The sequence below is a fragment of the Desmodus rotundus genome, chromosome 7 (genome assembly GCF_022682495.2).
Source record: "Desmodus rotundus isolate HL8 chromosome 7, HLdesRot8A.1, whole genome shotgun sequence".
In the NCBI taxonomy this organism is placed as follows: domain Eukaryota; kingdom Metazoa; phylum Chordata; class Mammalia; order Chiroptera; family Phyllostomidae; genus Desmodus; species Desmodus rotundus.
The window spans coordinates 5,448,043-5,469,526 of NC_071393.1; the positions used below are offsets into that span (position 1 = coordinate 5,448,043).

At 39.6% G+C, this 21,484-nt stretch overlaps 2 protein-coding genes and 1 non-coding gene across 12 annotated transcripts in view; 1 reads left to right on the forward strand and 2 right to left on the reverse strand.

The window, feature by feature from the left end:
* TMEM116 (transmembrane protein 116) overlaps positions 1-21,484 on the reverse strand; it is a 116,633-nt gene that overhangs the window by 59,205 nt on the left and 35,944 nt on the right. For 5 of the 10 annotated variants that reach the window (XM_071221872.1, XM_071221873.1, XM_071221875.1 and 2 more), the window contains exons 9-10: positions 20,548-20,692; positions 19,896-19,969 (exon numbers count right to left, since the gene is read on the reverse strand). In XM_071221872.1, coding sequence (XP_071077973.1) covers positions 19,896-19,969; positions 20,548-20,692 — 219 coding nt within the window. Of the gene's footprint in view, positions 1-16,593; positions 19,139-19,314; positions 19,465-19,895; positions 19,970-20,547; positions 20,693-21,484 lie in introns of those variants that run through there. The other 5 variants (XM_024567194.2, XM_024567192.2, XM_053927803.1 and 2 more) reach the window with 4 other exon arrangements.
* LOC112310466 (disintegrin and metalloproteinase domain-containing protein 1) lies at positions 683-7,214 on the forward strand. Its single transcript, XM_045201035.2, has one exon. The coding sequence runs from the start codon at positions 2,557-2,559 to the stop codon at positions 4,966-4,968; it is 2,412 nt and encodes an 803-aa protein (XP_045056970.2). The 5' UTR covers positions 683-2,556; the 3' UTR covers positions 4,969-7,214.
* On the reverse strand, positions 11,886-12,018 carry LOC112310946 (small nucleolar RNA SNORA42/SNORA80 family). The gene has a single exon (XR_002975443.1). It is a non-coding gene; the product is annotated as a small nucleolar RNA SNORA42/SNORA80 family (small nucleolar RNA).

Consider the following 21,484-nt stretch of genomic DNA (forward strand, 5'->3'; position numbering starts at 1 on the left):
AAACTGGGAAACAACCAAAATATTCATCAACTGATGAATCAAAAAATAAAATGTGGTATATTAATACAAAAAGAACATTATTTGGCCAAAAGAAAAGAAGTACTGATACAATCTACCACATGGCTCATCCTTGGAAACCTCATGGTAAGTGAAATAAGCCAGTCACAGAAGATTACTGCATGTAGGATTCCATTGCTATGAAGTGTCCAGAACAGACAAATTCATCAAGCTGGAAAATAGAGTAGTGGTGGCCATGAGCTGGGCGGAAGGGACAATGGGGTGTAACTGCTAATAGATACCAAAGTTTTACTCAGGGGCGAGGAAATGTTCTAAAATTCACTTGGTGACAGTTGCATAATTTTCTGAACACAGTACAAATCACTGACGTGGAACTTTAAATGACAGGGTCATGATTATCTCTGAAGCAGGAGGATTTGTGATTGGCAGTGACAAATGGGTGACTTCTGTAAAGGTAAATCTGTGTGTTACTTGATCAGGGTTGTACTTACACAGCTTTCTCTCTCAAATATATATAACATAAAATTACCTTATTTACCATTTTAAAGTGTATAGTTCAGTGGCATTAAGTGTATTTACATTGTTGTGTAACCATCAACACCATCCACTTTCAGAACTTTTTCATCATCCCAAATTGAAACTCTGTCCTCGTTAAACAGTACCACTCACTATCTTTTCCCCAACTCCTGGTAATCTCTATTTCACTTTCTGTCTCTACAAGCTTGACTATTTAAAGAACTTCATATAAGTTAAATCATAACACATTTGTCCTTTTCTATGTGGCTGAGCTGTTCTGTTTCAAATAATTTACTGAAAAATATATTTATGTTTTCATTCATATTTTGTGATCGTGTGACAACTCAACTAAATTTCAGAAAAGAAAGATATAGGATACAATTTGGAACAGAATGCATAAACATTTTTAAAGAGTTTCATTATGAAACAGGAGAAATTGGATGGTGACTGAAGAGTGATATGAGCTGAGAGGGATGGTTTTATAAAAATGACATATTACAGCATATAATAAGATTGGATCCAATGGATAAACAGATGTTCAAGATGTGAAAGACAGAAGGGACAGTCGGAAAAGTGAAGTCCATGAAAAACTGAAAGGGAAGCAGACCCCACACGAAAGTAAGAGAACTGGCCTATTATTAGAGCATTGGACAATTTACGCACCAGAGTCAGAGGAAAATTTAGATACAGATGGACTCATATGGTGTCTACATGTGGAAATACTTGTGATTGATTTTATTTTTCCCAGTGAAATGTGAGGCAAGAAAACAAAAGGAGAGTGGACTGACCAGCAAAATGCAGGAAGAGGGAGGTACATTTTGAGACCATGAATGTGACACTCGTCAGCATAGTTGTGGGTTTTTCTAGGGACATTTTCAGCCCTTCAGGGAAGGCATGAGGCAAGCATATAAACATGACATACAACGGATGAGACCTCCCAGCACCCTTACCTGGGAGTCATTTATTCATTCAATAAGTAAATCTATTGTACTTTATCGCATCTTGTACCTGGGCATGAAAAGATGAACAGAAGAAGGCACTGGACACATGGAAGTCATTTTCTGACACAGGGGAGACTTTTAGGAGACCTAGTCTTCAACTGGCATAATCTTAGGACACCAATATGCCAGGGCCATCCAGAGAAGAGTGTAGGCCTGGAGTTGCCAGCCAATGTGCCCACGAAAATCACACATAAGAAAAGGCTTCCCTGTTGGCATCTCCCACACACATTTTTGGACAATGTTATAAACAGAACTTGAGAGACTGAATTTGGATGATGTTTAAAAAAAAAAAAGTATTGTCCCTTGCCCCATTTGGGTCTATCTTGGGAGACAGGCCAGCCAACCCCTGGCCCTATCTAAAGTCTGTCCTGCGAAATGTGCGTATCACTATAATGCCTCACTGAGGGATCAAGAACACCCTGAGTTGTGATGTCCATGTGTTACAGAGCAAGAGTTTTAGAAGAGGGGAAATGGCCAATGGACTGTGCCCACCAATCGTCACCAAGCCCCCTGGCCTGGAACATTAGGAGTTAACTGAGCAACGGACACAGGACAGGTGGGGGTGGGGTGCTCTGTGTGGCACAGTTGAGGAAGGCATGGAGGTTTTGTTTCCTCTCTCGAGCTACAATCTTGCATCTTAGAGTTTGCAGTCAGTCCTTCTTCGTGATTACCTCACCACAAGTCAAAAGGACTTCAGCCAAGAATCTCTGAAGCTAAAGCTGCAGAAGGGAGTCACAGAAAAAGGACACCATCTGAAGGATAACAGAGAGATCAGAGAGACTAGAAGGGACACAGCCAGAGGTAGGCGGCAGCTCTCAGAAGTCAGCAGTAGCCACCCTTTAGGCAGCCAGCATACAACTGGAGCTAATACCTGTGACTGAGGGTCTGCACATCAAGGAGAGCTGGTGCCGATGGACACAGGCCCTGCATCAGCCACTGATTCACTAGGGCCACGTCAGTGGCCGCCTCTGTGAGAGACTCTGCCTCTTCCTTGCCTTCTCTAAGGAAGAACCAAGCGGTTATGTGTGAGTCTAGTAGAGTGCTTCAGACTCGGGCTCCCCAGATGAAGGGCTTGAGGCTGGTACTGGTGCCGGGATCTTCACGTGTGACCTTGGGGATCATGCTGGTGTTGGTACTGAGTTTCCTGCCAAGCTTCTACTGTGCCCTGGGATCAGTACACTACTCTTCCTATGAAATAGTGACCCCCGAGGCTCTGAGAGTTGAGGGAAGGGAAGGCCCAGTGGAAAAGGTATCTTATGTGATATTTATGCAGGGCCAGAAACAGCTGATCCACCTGAAGGTGAAGAGAGACCATTTTGTCAGTAACTTTCCAGTCTTCTGCTACCACAATGGCGTCCTGGGACAAGAAAGGCCTTTCATCTCACATGACTGTCACTATGAAGGCCACATAGAAGGAGTCCCGGGGTCTTTTGTTTCTGTCAACACCTGTTCAGGCCTCAGGGGCATCCTGATTAAGGAGGGACGGTCCTATGGCATTGAGCCCATGGACTCTTCCAAACAGTTTGCACACGTGCTGTACACCATGGCACATCAAGCTCGAGTCTCCTGCAGTGTCACTTCCAAAGACAGCCAAGTGGTGTCCACCAGCCAGCGACAAGGGAGCAGGAAGCCTGGCAGTCTACAGGCGCTGTCCTACGTGTGGTCACACGCCAAGTACGTGGAGATGTTTGTTGTGGTCAACAACCAGCGGTTCCAAATGTGGGGCAGTAACGTCAGTGAGACAGTCCAGAGCGTGATGGACATCATCGCCCTGGCCAACAGCTTCACCAGGGGGATAAACACAGAGGTGGTGCTGGCCGGGATGGAGATTTGGACCGAGGGGGACCCCATAGAGGTCCCAGCGGACCTGCAAGTTGCACTCAGGAATTTCAACAGCTGGAGACAAGAGAAGCTCCTCCATCGTGTGAAGCATGACGTTGCCCACATGATTGTTGGGCAGCATCCTGAACGGGGTATGGGGCAGGCATTTCTCAATGGTGCCTGTTCCACAGGCTTTGCAGCGGCTGTTGAATCCTTCCATCATGAAGACGTCCTCCTGTTTGCAGCGCTCATGGTCCACGAGCTTGGGCACAACTTGGGTATTCAGCATGACCACTCGGCCTGCATTTGTAAAGACAAACGCTTCTGCCTCATGTATGAAAATATCACTAAAGAAAGTGGCTTCAGCAACTGCAGCTCTGACTACTTCTACCGGTTCCTGCAGCAACACAAAGGGGCCTGCCTATTTAACAACCCTCAGCACAAAGGCCGCTTGCGGAGGGATTCCACCTGTGGAAACGGGGTGGTGGAGGATACGGAGCAGTGTGACTGTGGTAGTCAATGTGACGATAACCCATGTTGTGACCAGACATGTAACCTGAAAGAGAATGCAGTGTGTAGTTCTGGACCTTGTTGTAATACATTATGCCAATTTGTAGCAAAGGGAACAGCATGCCGTCTTTCTCTGGGAGACTGTGACCTCCCAGAGTACTGTAGTGGTACCTCCGGGGAATGTCCCCCAAATAGCTACAAGCAAGATGGGACTCCGTGTGGTGTAAATTACTGTGTTAATGGTATGTGTGGCAACCCTGATTATCAATGCCAACTATATTTTGGGTCCTCTGCAGTGTCTGCCCCACGACAGTGTTATGAGTTGATAAACAGCAAAGGGGACAGGTTTGGAAACTGTGGCCATCCCACTTCTAGTAATCCAGCATATGTTCAGTGTAGAGATGAGAATATATTCTGTGGGAAAATTGTATGTCAAGATGTTGAGACACTACCAGAAATCCAACCCCTTCACACACTAATCCAGATTTCAAATGGAGGTAAGTTCTGCTGGAGCATGGATGCCTATAATGTTACTGATATCCCTGATGATGGGGATGTGCACCATGGCATTTCTTGCGCCCCACAGAAAGTCTGCATGAATTACTCCTGCACTGATTATGCTGCGCTCAACTATGACTGCGATCCAGCGAGAATGTGTAGTGGGAGAGGGGTCTGTAACAACTTAAAGCACTGCCATTGTGAGGCTGGCTATGCCCCCCCTGACTGCAAAACCATAGGTGATGGGGGTAGTGTGGACAGTGGTCCCCCTGGTAAGCCAAGTGTAGAAAAGCCAGGATTTCATGAAACTAGCCATCCTGTCAAACATGAAAAAATCTTAGACAAGATGATCTTATTATTCTTTTTACTTTTTCTCATAATATTAGCATTTGCAATTGGTTGCATGTGTACCTTTTGTAAACGTGCAAAAGAAGAAGAGGTGAAAGTAAAAGAAGAAGAGGTGAAAGAAAAAGAAGAGGTGGGAGAGAAGCCCCCAGAAGCGCAGGCTAACCTACAAGAGGCAAAAATAGAGGAGGTGGAACAGGAAGAAGAGGCAGAAGAAGAGGAAGAAGAGGAAGAGGAAAATGAGGAAGAAGAACCGTAAAGCTAGTAATGAGAGGAAGAAGCCAAATATATGAAACACCTCAAACACAGAGCAGGAACTAGAGGCTTAGTGACACAAAGATGAAGTAGGAATTGATAGCTCCAGTGGCTCTGACTAGGGTTATACAGTCTGCGAAAATATACTGATGTGGCAAGAGGGATTCTCTCACTTTTGTTATTCCTTTTAGTAATTAAGATTATATTTATTTAATATAGTAAATATCTTACTACTTTTGGTTTCACATTTTATTTGAACTCTTCATGTGCATCTTCTGACATCAACGTCTTTGTCTCGGGCAAATTTTTGCATTCACCAGAAACTTTTTCGAGACATGCCATCTTTCATCTAAGTTGTTTGACGTGCACTACTATATGTGTCTGCATTTATTACTGTCACTTGGATTTTAATTTCAATAACAACTACCTATTATGTGAGGTCAGTTGTTCATGTGGTCAATTGTTCTAATTTGCCCTGTAAATGTGCATTCATGAGTGCATTTATTTATTTTTAAATCCAAAAATAAATAAAATCCTATTCAGATCAGATATCTTTTCTGGTTCCATGTGGTTTAGTTTTTTAATCCATTTTGTCCTGGAACTCTGTGGGAGGGACTATATCTGATAAAGCAGATGACCCTGACTGCCCCAGGATTAAGAGGTCAGTAAAGTCATCCACCTTTTTACACCTGGTAGATGTGAAACATGATTTATGTATGTATATTCAAGTTATTACTTCCCAGTATTTCCAGACCCTTCCTATAGCCATACTCCATTTTTACCTAAAAGATTTTTCTTCTGGAGCAACTTTCATAGCCCTTCCTCTTACTAATCTTCCTGGGATGAATTTCAGTAATCCAGGTATCTCATGTTTGAGTATCATCATCTAGAGTTAGGAAACTAAATTTATACTAATTTTATAACAGTACAGAAGCCCTATCACAGTGCTGAGTACATGTATGAAACTAAAATTTTGTATTTTCTATTTTTTTAATTTACTGAAATCAATAATTTGTTGACTGATATCAGAAGGAACTTCTCCAGTTATAGGTAACAGAGCTTTGGAGGTTGTAGATACTTCTCTGTGAAGACAGCCCAAAGCAAGTATAATATTAACATTATTCATTATATGCCCCAAAATGTGTTAAACACTTTACATTCATTGCCTTAATTTAATCCTCCCAGCTGACCTATGAAACAAGCCTCCATCAGAAAAGAGACCAGAGAGAAGTTGCTTTAAAGACAGTTAAGTCATAGAACCTACATGTCTCCTGAGGCATGACTCAATCCACATTGTCCACTGCCTTATGAGCCTTTTCCTTGAGTAAAAACTGATGAGGAGGACACCAATGTGTCCTTAATTGACCACTATTACCAATTCTCAAATTGTAGTTATTAATTAAAAATGTCTTTTTTCTTACTACATGCTGACATCATGGACTGGCATATTGCCATCTTATTCAGTACTGTGGTCTCAGCTCATAGTAGATGCTTAATAAATATTTACCAAGTGAATGATTTAACCAGAGCTAGTCTTGAAATACAGGGCCAGATTCATTCCCTGGGAAGATGCTACTTGCCACTCCCTGGAACAACCAAAACCTTTCTCAGATGCAATGATGCTAAATATTTATTAATAGTCAAGTAAGTCACAAAAAGTTCATTAAACTTCAAACTCCAGCGAATGAAGGTTGAATACCATTAAGATAGACTATGGTAAGGGAGAGGTAAGATTTTACATGGACAGGAGTGAGCAGGTGTAACTCAACATGTTAAATCTCCATGTTCAATGGACAGTGTTTCCTATAAAATCCTCCTCCAAAGCTCAGGTAACAACAGTTTGCTCTACATTGTGTGACTGTCTCTAGGAAGTACACCATTTCAACTGAGTCCTCTTCCCCATTGTATTTGAGGGATTCTGAAGAGTGCTCACACCTTCCAATAATCAGTGTTGGTTGTCACTCATGACCCAGTCAGCTGCTCCCTCCAAAACTCTGATGGTGATTTATTGCTACCTTCTACCTGCCTTCCCTGGATGGTTATTGTCCTTCCTGTGCTGCCTCAAGTCACCAGAGACTCAGCCCCCTTCCTTAGTTCCTCAAAGCACAGCTAAATCCAGGCTGTGGATTTTTATCCAGATTTAGAGGAAACAAAGGAAAATTATAATGTGGAAAATAACACATGGGGATGTTGCCCATACTAATGTTCCTGGAATCCCGGGATGTGGCATGCTCCACTGGGGGACTTGGATAGGCCATGTCTCTTTGACCTGACCTGACATCCTTTCTTGTTTCTGTAGGAATGCTTTTGGGAATATTCTCATAGCATGGAATCAGACTCCACTCTATTCTCTGGGGCCCAATGAGAGGGAAAAATTTAAAAAATAGTAATTTACCAAAAACCCAGATCACATCATCATAACCTCACATGGATGTAAACACGCCCACAATGAAGACAAAGCATTAGATTAGTTTGACAAAAATTTATCTTCTGGTATATCCAAAGTTTTTTTTCTTCCTTTTTTCAAATCCTCACCCAAGGATATGTTTATTGATTTTAGAAAGAAAGAAGGGGGAGAGAGAGAGAAAGATCTATCAGTTGCCTCCAACAAATACCCCACTGGCAATCAAACCCGTAACCTTTTGGTGTATGAGATGGTGCCCCAACCAACTGAGCCACTTAGCCAGGCAGTTCATTTTTTAAGCTTGCTCTTTTATTTTTTATATTTATTTCTATATTTTTTGTATTTTTATTTTATTTTATATATTTTATTGATTACACTTTTACAGTTGTCCCATTTTTTCTCCCCTTTATTCCCCTCCATCCTGCACCCCCCTCCCACCAGGATCCCATCTCCCCTTTACTTCATGTCCATGGGTCGTATATATAAGTTCTTTGGCTTTTCCATTTCCTATACTATTCTTAACCTCCCCCTATTTTGTTCCTACCATTTATGGTTTTTATTCCTTGTACCTTTTCCCCATTCTGCCCTCTCCCCCTCCCTGACGATAACATTCCATGTGATCTCCATTTCTGTGATTCTGTTCCTGTTCTAGTTGTTTGCATAGTTTGTTTTTGTTTTTAGGTTCAGTTGTTGATAGTTGTGAGTTTGTTGTCATTTACTGTTCTTAGTTTGATCTTCTTATTCTTAGATAAAGTCCCTTTAACATTTCCTGTAATAATGGCTTGGTGATGATGAACTCTTTTAACTTGACCTTATCTGGGAGGCACTTTATCTGCCCTTCCATTCTAAATGATAGCTTTGCTGGAGAGAGTAATCTTGGATGTAGGTCCTTGCCTTTCATGACTTTGAATACTTCTCTCCATCTACTTCTTACCTTTAAGGCTTCATTTAAGAAATCAGCTGATAGTCTGATGGTAACTCCTTTGTAGGTAACTGTATCCTTTTCTCTTGCTGCTTTTAAGATTCTCTCCTTATCTTTAATCTTGGGTAATGTAATTATGATATGCCTTGGTGTGTTCCTCCTTGGGTCCAACTTCTTTGGGACTCTCTGAGTTTCCTGGACTTCCTGGAAGTCTATTTCCTTTGCCAGATTGGGGAAGTTCTCCTTCATTATGTTTTCAGATAAGTTTTCAGTGTCTTGCTCTTCCTCTTCTCCTTCTGGTACTTCTATGACTCGGATGTTGGAACATTTAAAGTTGTCCTGGAGATTCCTAGGCCTCTCCTCATTTTTTGGAATCCTTGTTTCTTCATTCTGTTCTGGTTGAATGTTTATTTCTTCCTTCTGATCCAAACCATTGATTTGAGTCCTGGTTTCCTTCCCATCACTGTTGGTTCCCTGTACATTTTCCTTTATTTCACTTTGCATAGCCTTCACTTCTTCCTCTATTTTGCTACCATAATTCAGCCATTTGTGTGAGCATCCTGATTACCAGTGTTTAGAACTCTGCATCTGATAGGTTGGCTATCTCTTCATCGCTTAGTTCTATTTTGGGGGCTTTGATCTGTTCTTTCTTTTGGAACCTATTTTTTTGTCTCGGAATTTTTTTATGTTTATTACATAACATGCCTGTTATGTAATAAGGGGCAGAGCTTTAGGTATTCACTAGGGCAACCCACATCACTGCATTGTGGTGTTGTATGTAGGGGAGGAGTCCAGAAAGAAACAATGCCATTTGCTGGGCTCTCAGGCAGCTTTCAGTCACTTTCTCCACTTCCCACAAGCAAATTGGACCCTTCTGGTGCTGATTCTCAAGTGTGTGGGCACGTGTATGTTCTAGGACCCTGTGGGTCTTTCCAACAAACTTTCTTGTGAGGCTGAGAGTTTCTCCCGCTACCACAATTGCCACAGGTTTTTATAGCCAGAGGCCTGGAGGCTTTATTTCCCAGTGTTGGAACCCTGGGTTGTGTGTGGTCTGTCTTGCTCCCCAGTTGTTTCTCCCAGTTTATCCACACATGAATATGGGACCACTAGATCTGCCAGCCACCACCTCCCCAAGCCAGTCCTCCAGCTGCCGCCTTGCTGCATTCCTCTCCGCCCCAGCTACCCATCTCTGCCCCTCCTACCAGTCTGGATGAATGTTTCTTCTTTAACTCCTTCATTGTTGGAGTTCCAGACAGTTCAATTTTCTGGTAGTTGTGGATGTTCTTTGTTTTTAATTTTGTTGTTGTCCTTCTTTAGGTTGTGAGAGGAGGCAAAGTGTATCTACCTATGCCTCCACCTTGGCCATAAGTCCTCTATTTTTTATTTTTATTGAATACAATTGACATATTAGTTTTAGGCATACAACATAATGATTTATATTTGTATATTTTGTGAACAATCACAGTAAGTCTAGTTAACATCCACCACCAAACAGTTAAAATTTTTATCTTATGATGAGAGCTTTAAAAATCTTTTCTCTTAGCAACTTTGAAATGTATAATATTATTAACTATTGTCACCATGCTGTATATTATATCCCCAGGACTTATGTATTTTATAACCGGAAGTTTGTACCTTTTGACTACTTTCAGCCATTTCCCCCACTTCTGGCAACCACTAATTTGTTCTCCTGTGAGTTCATTTTTTGTTTGTTTTAGATTCTACACACAAGTGAGATCATATGGTACTTGTCTTTCTCCACGTGACTTATTTTACTTAGTACAATGCCTTTAAGGTCCATTCATATAGTGGCAAATGGCAAGATTTCCTTTTTTTATGGCTAAATATAGTCCATTGCATACATAGATGTATATGCATGTGTGTGTGTATATATATTATATATAGTCCATTGTATATACATTGATATCTTTCATGCTTTCTTTATCCTCTCATCTACTGATGGACACCTACATTACTTTCATGTCTTGGTTATTGTAAATGATGCTGCAATGAACACAGGGGCGCAGATGTCTTTTCAAGTTAGTGTTTTTGTTTCCTTTGGGTAAATACCCAGAAGTAGAATTGCTGGATCATACGGTAGTTCTGTTTTTAATTTTTTGAGGAACTTCCATACTGTTTTCCATAGTAACTATACTGATTTATATTCCCGCCAACAGTGCACAAGAGTTTCCTTTCCCCACATCCTCACCAACACTTGTTATTTCTTGTCTTTTTGATAACAGCCATTCTAACAGGTGTGAGGTGACATCTCATTGTGGTTTTCATTTGCATTTCTCTGATAATTAGTGTTGTTGAGCACCTTTTCATGTACCTCTTGGCCATCTGTATGTCTTCTTTGGGAAATCCAGATCCTCTGCTCATTTGTTAATTGGAATTTTTCTGTGCTTTTGAATTGTATGAGTTTTTTATATATTTTAGACATTAACCCCTTTTCAGACATATGATTGGCTAATATTTTCTCCTACTCATAGGTTGCCTTTTCACTGTGTTGATGGTTTCTTTTGCTTTTAGTTTGCAGCAGCTTTTCAGTTTGATATAGTTATACTTATCATTTTTGCTTTTGTTACCTTTGTCTTTGCTATCAAATACAAAAATTACTTGCCAAGACTGAGATCAAGGAGCTTACCACCTATGTTTTCCTCCAAAAGTTTTATGGTTTCTGGTCTTACATTCAAGTCTTTAATTAATTGTGAGCTAATCTTGTGTATGGTATGGGATAGTGGTCCCATTTCATTCTTTTGCATGTAGCTGTTCAATTTTTCCAACACTATTTATTGAAGAGACTGTCCTTTCCCTATTGTATATTCTTGAATCTTTTGTTGTGAATTAATTGTCCATATATGTGTGGGTTTATTTCTGGGCTCTCTGTTCTGTTCCATTGATCTATGTATCTGTTTTTATGCCAATACCATACTGTTTTGATTATATAGCCTTGTAATATAGTTGGAAATCAGAAAGTGTGATGCTTCCAGCTTTGTTCTTTCTTGAGGTTCCTTTGTCTGCTTGGGGTCTTTTGAGGTTCCACACATATTTCAGGATTGTTTGTTGTTATTTCTGTGAAAATGCCATTAGAATTTTGATACAGTTTACATTAAATCTGCAGATTGTTTAGGGTACTATGAACATTTTAACAATATTAATTCTTCTAACCCATGAATATGAAATATCATTTACTTAGGACTTCTTCAATTTATTTCTATAATGTCTTATAGTTTTCAGTGTACAGGTCTTTTACCTCCTTGGTTAAATTTATTCCTAGGTATTTTATTCCACTTAATGCAATTGTAAATTGAATTGTTTTAATTTCTCTTTCTGATATTTGTGTACAGATTTTTATGTAGACATAAATTTTAATTTCTCTGGGATAAATATCCACAAGTGTAATTGCTGAGTCTTATGATAGTTGTTTAGTTTTTAGAGAAACTGCTTGTTTTCCAAGGTTGCTATATAATTTTACATTCCCTTCACCAATGTATGAAAGATCCAGTTTCTCTGCAGCATCGCCTCTATATTTTTAATTTCAACTGTTGTAATGGTCTGTAGTGATCTCTCATGGAGTCGTTTTTTCCCTTCCCACTGCACAACCTTCTTCAGTGCCTGTAGCCTATGGGCAGAGGCCAGGCAATGGTTCAGGGCCATAGTTTGCTCTGGCATGAGGTACTCTGAGAGTGTTGTAGAGTCTTAATTTGCATTTTTCTAATATCTGCTGATGTTGAACATCTTTTCATGTGCTTATTTGCCAGCCATATATCCTCTTCAGTGAACTGTCTCATGTCTTTTGCCTATTTTCTAATTGGATTGTTTGCTTTGATATTGTTGAGTAGTGAGTTATTTATATATTCTAAATATGAATCTTTTATCAGATAAATGGTTTGCAAATATTTTCTCCCAGTCTGCAGCTTGTCTTTTCATCCTAACAAAGTCATTCACAAAGCAGGAATTTTTACTTTGAAATCTAATTGCTGGATTTTTTTTCTTTTATGGATCATGTTTCGATGTCATGTTTAAGAATTCTTCACCAAGCCTTAGATCCTGAAGACATTCTATGTTTTCTTCTAAAAAGTTTTATAGTTTTCTATTTTACAGTTAAATCTATACTCTATTTTGAGATGATTTTCATATAAAATGTGAGGTTTAGGTTGAAGTTCACTTTTTTTTGGCCTATGTATACACAACTTTCCAGCACCATTTGTTAAAAAGACTCTCCTTCCTTCATGCAACTGTTTTTTCCCCTTTGTCAAAAATCCGCTGGCCATACATGTATGGATTCTCTATTTTGGGCTCTCTGTTCCGGTGCATTGATCTGTGTGTGTCTTTCCCATCACCAATATCACACAGACTTGAAACTGAATAGTTGGTTTCTCTCACGTTATTCTTCTCCAAAATTATTTCAACTACTATAGTTCTTTTGCCTTTCTAGTTTATATTCACGATAAATAAATATTTCACAATGTACACACATATCAAATCAGGTTATACAATTTAAATATGTAAATTTTAGTTGTCAATTACACCTCAATAAAACTGAAGGGGAAAGGGGAGGAGGAAAAAAGACCAGAAGTTTGATAGAAAAAGGAGAAAAGACATGAACAGACAATTATTTAAAAATATAAAAATGGACTTTAAACATACTAAAATGTTCAAATTCACTCAAAATTAGAAATATACGATTTAAACAACACTGACATGCCACTTCTCACCTGTCATTTTGGTGAAAATTAGAATGTGTGGTGTGGCAACATACTCTGTCACTTAGACTGTGAGGAAACAGGCGCATTGCTAGCGGGAATACAAACTGCCAAAACCCTTCTGAAGGAGAATTTAGTAATACCCAACACAGCTACCCATGCAGTTAACATTGCCTTTCCATTTCTAGGAATCTGCCTTCAAAAAGTACTTATGCGCAAGATTATTTTTTGATGCACGTGTGTAATTTCAAAATAATGTAGACAACCAAAAGCCTATACATAAGAGAATGATTGAATAAATTATGTTATATACACAAAATGGAGTATTATGCAGTTGTAAAAAAGAATGAGAAAGATCTCTATAAATTGATATGGAGTGATTTATAAGATGTACATTTAAGTTAAAGAGGAAACTGTAAAATGTCATGCTACATTTACCTAAGAAGGGCAAAAAGAAAATATACATTTATCTCCTAATTTGTGAAAAAAGAAATACAGGAAAAATCAACTATTATTGAGATTGGTGAGCAGAAACTAGGTGGAAAGAAGGAGGACATGGGGACAAGTTAAAGGCTCAAGGAGGTATACTCCGAGTACAGGTTTTTGTATAGTACTGACTTTTAGAATCATGGTAACATTTTACAAACCAAAAGGAAATACAAACAGTAACATAAGAGCCTAACTATATTAAAAAATGAATAATATAACCACACAATAGGTCTGGATGGGAAAGTACTAAGCTAAATAATTTTGAAGAACATTATTTTGACATCATACCACAAAGCTAAAGACAAAAATAACTGAATACAAACACTGTTGTCCAGTTTGTATATTTCCTTTTTACAAAGGAACAGTTTACTCACTCTAAAAATACTCTATATGCTTACTTATTCTAAAAATACTCTATTTATATTCCAGGATTGAGCAAATAAATAAATATATTGTGAATAATGGGGAAAAATAGGAAAAGGACTGGAGGTTTAAAATGGGCTGCATGGTACAAAGTAGTAAATGGAGCAAAAGGAATTGGACAGCAGAGGTATGTGACCTACTCAGAGATCCACAAACCCCTGCTCTGGAACCTTTAGTTTCAACGACTCAAAAGAACAACAGGTGGCAGGAAGAGAAGGCTGTTCCATGGGGACAGAGACTGAGGGAAGGTGGTTATATATATTTTTCCTTTTTTCAGGGCCTGATTCTGAGTCACAGTACTGGCTGGACCTCTGAAAGTTTATACTCCTCTACTAAGATAACAGGAGTGCAGCTAAGGAATGAACACTAAAACTTTTGTTCTTTGAGGGAGGTTGCAAAGTAAGGAGACTCCTAAAGAAAGAGAGCACAACAGAAAAAGGGAGAGGCGCAGCCAAAAAGCAGGTGTCATCACGTAACACTCTGAGGTGGGAGCAGCTGTCCTGACATGCAGTATTGCTTTAAGCTTTGGCCAAATGACTGTGTCACAGACAAAGATTTGGGTCCCAAGGAAGGCAACTGAGAGACAGAGGTCTGGGATCACTAGCTATTTCACTTGAGCTATGACAATGATAATCCCAATTAGTTAGTTACTTTCCCTCCCCACCTGCCCTTTCTCCTACGAAATCAAATGGTCATGGGTAAGATTTGAAGTGATTTTTCTTCCAGGACTCCCCAGATGGGATGCTTGAGAATGGGCCCTTCCCATACTAATCTGCATATCATCTTATTGCTGGTAGTCACTATACTTCAAGGGATGTGCAGTAACTGAGAATATCTTTATTATGAGATAGTCATCCCTAGGAAGCTAAAGATGTTCAGAGATCTGAAAGAAAAAGCAGAAAACGTGGCCCACATACAAGGAAAATGGCATATTATTAATCTGAAGCAAAAGAAAGGATTATTTGTCAACTTCCCTGTTTATATACTTCATAATGGGACAATGGGCTTGGACAGGCCTTTTCTTCAGGATGACTGGGTATTCAGAGGGTGATCTGGATTCTCTTGTGACTATCAGCACTCAGGGCTAACGAGTCCTGACTTTTCATGGTACTCTTTCGCATCAAGCCTGTACTTCAAAGAATTTTGAGCATATGATTTACAGCCTATCTTTAAAATCAGGTGAGTCACGTGCAGTCAGTGGAAATAAACAGGATGAGCTCTTAACCACTTTACAAATTCAGAGCAGAACAAAACTCTCCTCAGTGTGGACACTTCCCAAGTATGCAGAAATGTTTATCGTTGTTGACAATAAGTGATTCCAAATAATAGTGTTACCAAGACAACACGATTATAATAGATGCCCATGCCTTGGTCAACAGGTACATGAAAGAGCTAAATGTGAAAGTAGACAGAGAAAACCTAGTGAAAATCTCTCTGACTATGTGGGAAATACTTCAAAATTTTGACTACTGGGGAGACTGGCATCTTTTGAGAAGGATGAAGCATGATGTTGCTCATATGATTATTGCCCCAAAGGTTTGAAAAAAGTACCAGGGCCATGCATTCCTCAGTAATATCTGCACTGCTAAGAATGCAACCAGTCTTGAATCTTTCTTCATGAAGATATACCACATTATGCAGCTCTCATGGCTCATGAGCTTGGCCATAACTTGAGAATGAAGCATGACCATGTGACCTGCAAAGGCCACGGTCAGACCTCTGTACTATACATGAACTTATTACTGTAGATATGGGCTTCAGCAACTGCAGCTTCCACTTTTGAGAGGGGACTGCCTAATTCATAAACCTTAGCTCCAAGACTCCTTTGGAAGGTCATATAGTGGGAACAAGAAGAGTGGATGAAGGAGAAGAATGTGATTATGGCAGTGTCCTTTTTTGTCAAAAAAATCACTGTGGTCTGCTTTCATGCCGGCTGAAGGGTTTGGGTTCTGCATTTGGATTCTGCTGCAAAAACAGATTTATTACGGCAACTACACCTTGACAGTTTAGTGTGGATGAGTGTGACCTCCAAGAACACTGTAATGGTACATACCTTCATTACAGACAAATACCTACAGTCAAGATGGCACCCATGGTAAATAACAAGTTATTGTTACCAGGCCCAGTGGCAAAGCCTAGAGAATCAATGTGTTAAAATCTTTGGGAAGGGCACAAAGATTGCCTGGGAAAGTTGCTATCATTACATGAATACCAAGAGAGACAGGTCTGAAAACTGTGGCAGTGAATCTAAAGGGACTTTTAAGTTCTTCAGCAAGTGTAAGGCCAAAGATATAAAATGTAGGAAGCTACCATGTGAAAACAACCAAAGGCTCCCATACATTGAAAAACACCCAGTTCCCCATGCAGGCCACATGGTGTTGGGGTGCTGAGTTTTTTTAAACCACAGACAGGGCTGATGAAAGTTGAAGGATGCTATCTATCCCATGTGGTCCACAGAAGACCTGTATATTATCAGACCTGCTAAGATATCCCTATACTTCACTATGACTGCAACCTGAACTAGTGTCATGGGAGGGGTATTTGCAATAATTAGAACTGCTACCATGTCTATGTCTATGCTCCTCCTCCATGTGAATTCAAGGGTTATAGAGAACAGTGTAAATAGTGGCCCGGCTTCATGTGTCCCTCTGACTCAGAATGATGAAATACTGATCATCCTAATCCAGGTCTTACTTAACCTTTTATTATTTCTCATTCCTACTATATTTTCATTTGCCAATATCCACAGAAGATCTAAGACCAGTATCAATGCAAAAAATTCATTATAAAAGCAAGATGAACAAACTTGACAAATATTTGGTAATTACCTTCTTTCTGGTAATGAAATCAAATATAAAGTAATACTAAAAAGACATTTTCAGAACTGGACTCCTTAGTTCTGGTGTCCCTCATGGTCTTTGGAGATGGGAATTCTTTCTTGCTTTCATCTGTCTTTCTATGTGCCAAATGCTTGTTAGCTTTTAAATTAAAAGGAGTTACCCTAAGAATCCTGAAACACCAATTCAAAAGCACCTATGCACCCCAATGTTCATAGCAGCACAATTTACAATATCCAAGTACTGGGAAGTAACCTAAGTGCCCACCAGTAAATAAATGGATAAAAAAACTATGGTACATTTACACAATGGAATATTACGCAGCAGAAAGAAAGAAGGAGCTCCTACCCTTTGTGACAGCATGGATGGAACTGGAGAGCATTATGCTAAGTAAAATAAGCCAGGCGGTGAAAGACGAATACCATATGATCTCACGTATAAGTGGAACCAAATCAACAAAACAAATAAGCAAGCAAAATATAACCAGAGACATGGAAATAAGGAACAAATTGACACTAACCAGAGTGCTGGGGTGGTGGGAGGAGGGGAGGAAGATAATGGGGGAAAACAGGGGAGGGGCCATCAAGGAACATGTATAAAGGGCCCATGGACAAAGCCAAAGGGGGTAGGTTTGTGGATGGGAGGTGGGGATGGGTGGGGCGGGTCATGTGATGGGGTGAAAATGGAGACAACTGTTCTTGAACAACAATAAAAAAATACAAAATAAAAAAAAGAAGTCAAAGTAGCTACCTAGGTGAGGCAATATTTCTTGGTCTGTGCTACCCAGAAATAGGTCTCCAGAACTTTGGCGCAATGAGAGGACTTAAGATGTGATGTTGACAGAACAAGACCGTGTCACCCTCCATAGTAAGGCTGAAGCTCATGGCCTAAAATCTAAAGAGTTATTATTGAGCTCCCTAAAATTCCTATGGAGAGCTGCTTTGGAAAACTCTCTGGAGCTTACTTTTCAGAGTATCCTATCAAATCACCATTGTAATCTGCTCTGTCAATTTTCTTTAATCCTAACAATTTTGTATTGGACAGACCAGAAATTTATTAGGTGAGAAGCATTTGATTATGAGCTCCAGATGTTTTGTTAATTATCATTCCAGTCACTTTATCCATCTGGCTTTCCCCTTTGTTTTGGCATCATAGTATCTGCTGTTCTGGCCTCAGATTGGACTTCTTCATAACTTAACTGGAGAGACCAAACATCACTTGTTAAGCAATTAAAGAGTGAGAAACAGATTAGACATTCCTACCCATAAGTGAGGCTCTGTAATCTAGGAATCTTTTCTTTCCCCAAAAGGTTTGAATTCTACTCATTAGTCATTCATTCATTTGTTTATTCATTTATTCTACAAACATGTTTAGCACTGTTAGGTTGAACAATGTAAAATTGATATTAGACTATTTTCACCTACAAAAATGGCAAGTTCATATGGTTCAACCTAATTCAATGTCCAGGCACTATTAAACCTACTTGGGACTTCTGCTCCTAAATGACAGTTTAGAGTTCTTGATTCCTAGAGTTTCCTTTCCACATGACTTCTCTTAAATCTTGTTATCCCCTTCAAAAGACTGGCCCTAATTTTTAGATTAGGATGGTCCCTATTGTCAAGACCTAGAACAGCACTGAATATATGAGACTAGAATGTGGTGTATCTGAGGATCCCACTGTCACTTTTTTAACACTTGTTGTCCTTGATTTTCTGAGTCTCCAAACCAATTCAAGAACAGAAATCCAGAAGTTTCTTTGTCCAGCCTCAGAGACAGTATCGCAATGACGAGATCTGAGAAAACTGTTGCATGCCACCGTGCTTCACCTGCAACCATGGAGTAGAGAGCCTGGAAGTGGCATGTTTAAATAATAAACTGGAATTAATTTTTTCTAGAAAAGACTTAGATAAATTTAATATTCATCGAGGTAATATGAGTCCATCTCTTAGATGGAAAATGGCTTCATCTTCCTGAACAAAGACTTCTAAGAATCACTAGTGAATCTGAAAATAATGAAGAGATCCTGCCCAATTTGCCTAGAATGGTTGCTAACCATGGCACTATATTCCCTCTCACTTCCATAGTTTAAGGCAGGGTTAGAAAAGGCTTCAGATGTTCCCTAATACTCTTCCCAATCCCTTAGTGTGGAATAACTCCAGTTCCTGTGCTCAGGTATTATAGTTTCAAAGAATGGTGGAGGTGTTGGTAGCAAAAGCAAGGGTAGACTCTAGTGGATCTAGGCCCCTGCTATACAATCTCTTCTGTGAACATAATAATGGTGTCTGGGTGTCTGCATCACGCCGAGCATCTTGCTTTAGTTGAAAGAACTTGTACTGCGTCCATCCGTATACGCCACAGTTGAGCAGGCCCTGGGATGATGCTGTTAGAGCCTGGAGGAGATGAAGGGGTGATGGAGCCCATCCTTCAGGCTTTCAGAGATCAGGGAACAGTCCCTATCCCTCTATTTATAAAGCATTGTTATATTTCCTATATCTCATACATCAAGGTCTGGCATCAGTTTTTAATATTTTTCTAGCTTTTCATGAAATCACTCTTCACACTGTACCTTGTCATGGATGATTGAGAGTTGGTCATATTTCTTAGTATATACAGAAGGACAATGAAGTGGTTTCAATGCCCCTCTGTATTGCCTCATTTCCCAGGTTAGGTTTGAGAAAACTGCCCTGTCAGCATAGTCAGATAGCCCTTCTTCAATCTGATAAAGGAGGAAAAAAGAATCATTCCATTTCTCTACTACTCCCTCCTCATTCACCTACAACAGCTAATTTATCCCGTTCAGTTCCCTCTGGATGGGAGACAGTCAGGTCATGATTAGTGTTTCATAAGAACATTTGCTGGTAGGTCTTGTTTTTTGTTTCTCACCCTTTAAAAACACATCAATAAAATGAAGTTGACCAGATGTGTATATGCTCTGAAATGCATGGGAGCTCTCTCACAAAAGTATCTACCTCATCTGTGAGGAAAATTTTACATTCTTCATAACTAAATATAAATAATAGATTTTCTCTTTTGCAATGTAGAAATGAATACCTTGAAGGGAAAAATTGTGCTTACAGAGTAATGGCAGTATAAGAGAATAAGATAAGAGGGCATGAGAACAGAGATGCTGGATGTTGAAGGTGTTACCTGGAGAACATAGAGGGCCATGTGAAGTTTGGTGTCCTGCGGCTTGATCAGCTTTATGATGACCAGAATGACAGCTGTGAAAAAACAAAGTGTAAATCTTATCGTCAGCCCTGGATGCCTGAGCATAAAGTTCTTCAGTATCCATGCCTAAGCATTGTTAAGAGTGGAAGCTAGAGGCATAATGAAGACCAGCGGTGAGATTAAGCAGTTGTGTAAACCACTGGGCCTTGGGTCTCCAACTTTCACTCCTGACTGATTAAACTTTGCAGATTATTAGTGTAGCAATAGTGGCAAGACATACTACAGGGACATATACTTATTAGCATTTTAGAATTTACCAAGCTTTCATAACCATTATCCAATCTGATCCTCAAAACTCTATATAGCAAGAAGGACAGGTATTAATATCTCTGAGTTCTGTCAGGACATTTCCTTTCATATCAGGTTGCATCTCATGTCTAATTATCTTAATTTCCAAAACATAAGAAGAAGTTAAGGAGGTTGGGAAAAACTGGAAATGCGGGTGGTACCAACTTAAATTTTACAAGCTGAACAGTAATTTGCAGTCATCCTTCTTGGTGAGACCACTTTGCTTGATCAGAACCCAGTAGTACCCTCTTCATTACACACCTCTTTCCATTAAGATACCCACCTGGGCCCCAGCAGCAAAAGAAGGCCACTGGGTAGAAACGCACTCTCTGCTCCACAATGTGAATCACAGCCCACTGTTCACTTCCCAGAAAGCCAGTTGATTTCACAAACTTCTTATACAGTGTCTGGGCTTGGATGAGTAGGACCTAGATGTGGGAACAGCAGTGAGTACTTTGCCCAAGGCTTAGTGATTTCCCAAGTCTATCCTCCTATCATTGTAGAAGGAACATTCTCTTTGGATCTGACAGCAAGAAAGGCCATTCCTCTGTCTTTACTATCTGAGACTAGCCTCTTTCTGAGAGAAAATTATCTTCAGAATGAACTTTTTCTTGGCTAGGGACATGGACAGATATCAGCCAAACTTGTGGTTACCATGTTCAAAACATGAACCTTACATCAACCTTCAGGATTTTTTTTTCTCACTGAGGCTGATCACAATATGCATGAGAAGTTAAAATTAAGATCTAACCAGACCCTCTTTTAAAATACTTTATTAGAGATTGTGTTATAAAGTGTTCTATGCTTAATATCCTTAAAATAAATACTTCAGCATTGTGACTGAGCTTAAATTCTCAACCAGAAGCAAAAGAAGTCTCTTCTTGCCCTTAGACGGAAAACGGATTGCTTCTCCATTCCTTTTGATACTATCTTTATAGAGTTTAGCTAATGAAAGAAATATAAGTCAGTTCAGAAGTCCAATGTGCTTTCTGTGGGGAGTAAATTAGGTAATAATCTTGGTGACAAATCTGACCAAATTTGAAGCTTTTCCCTAATAATCCAGATTCATAGTCTAAATTAACAACTAATTACTTAGTTTAGTTATCTAGTTTCCTTTTCCTGCAGACATAGGAATCAAAAGGAGGTTTGTACTTATTTGAGAATACTTATGGCTAGTAGAATCAGTTAATCATTTGTTGACTAAAAGAGAATGATAATTC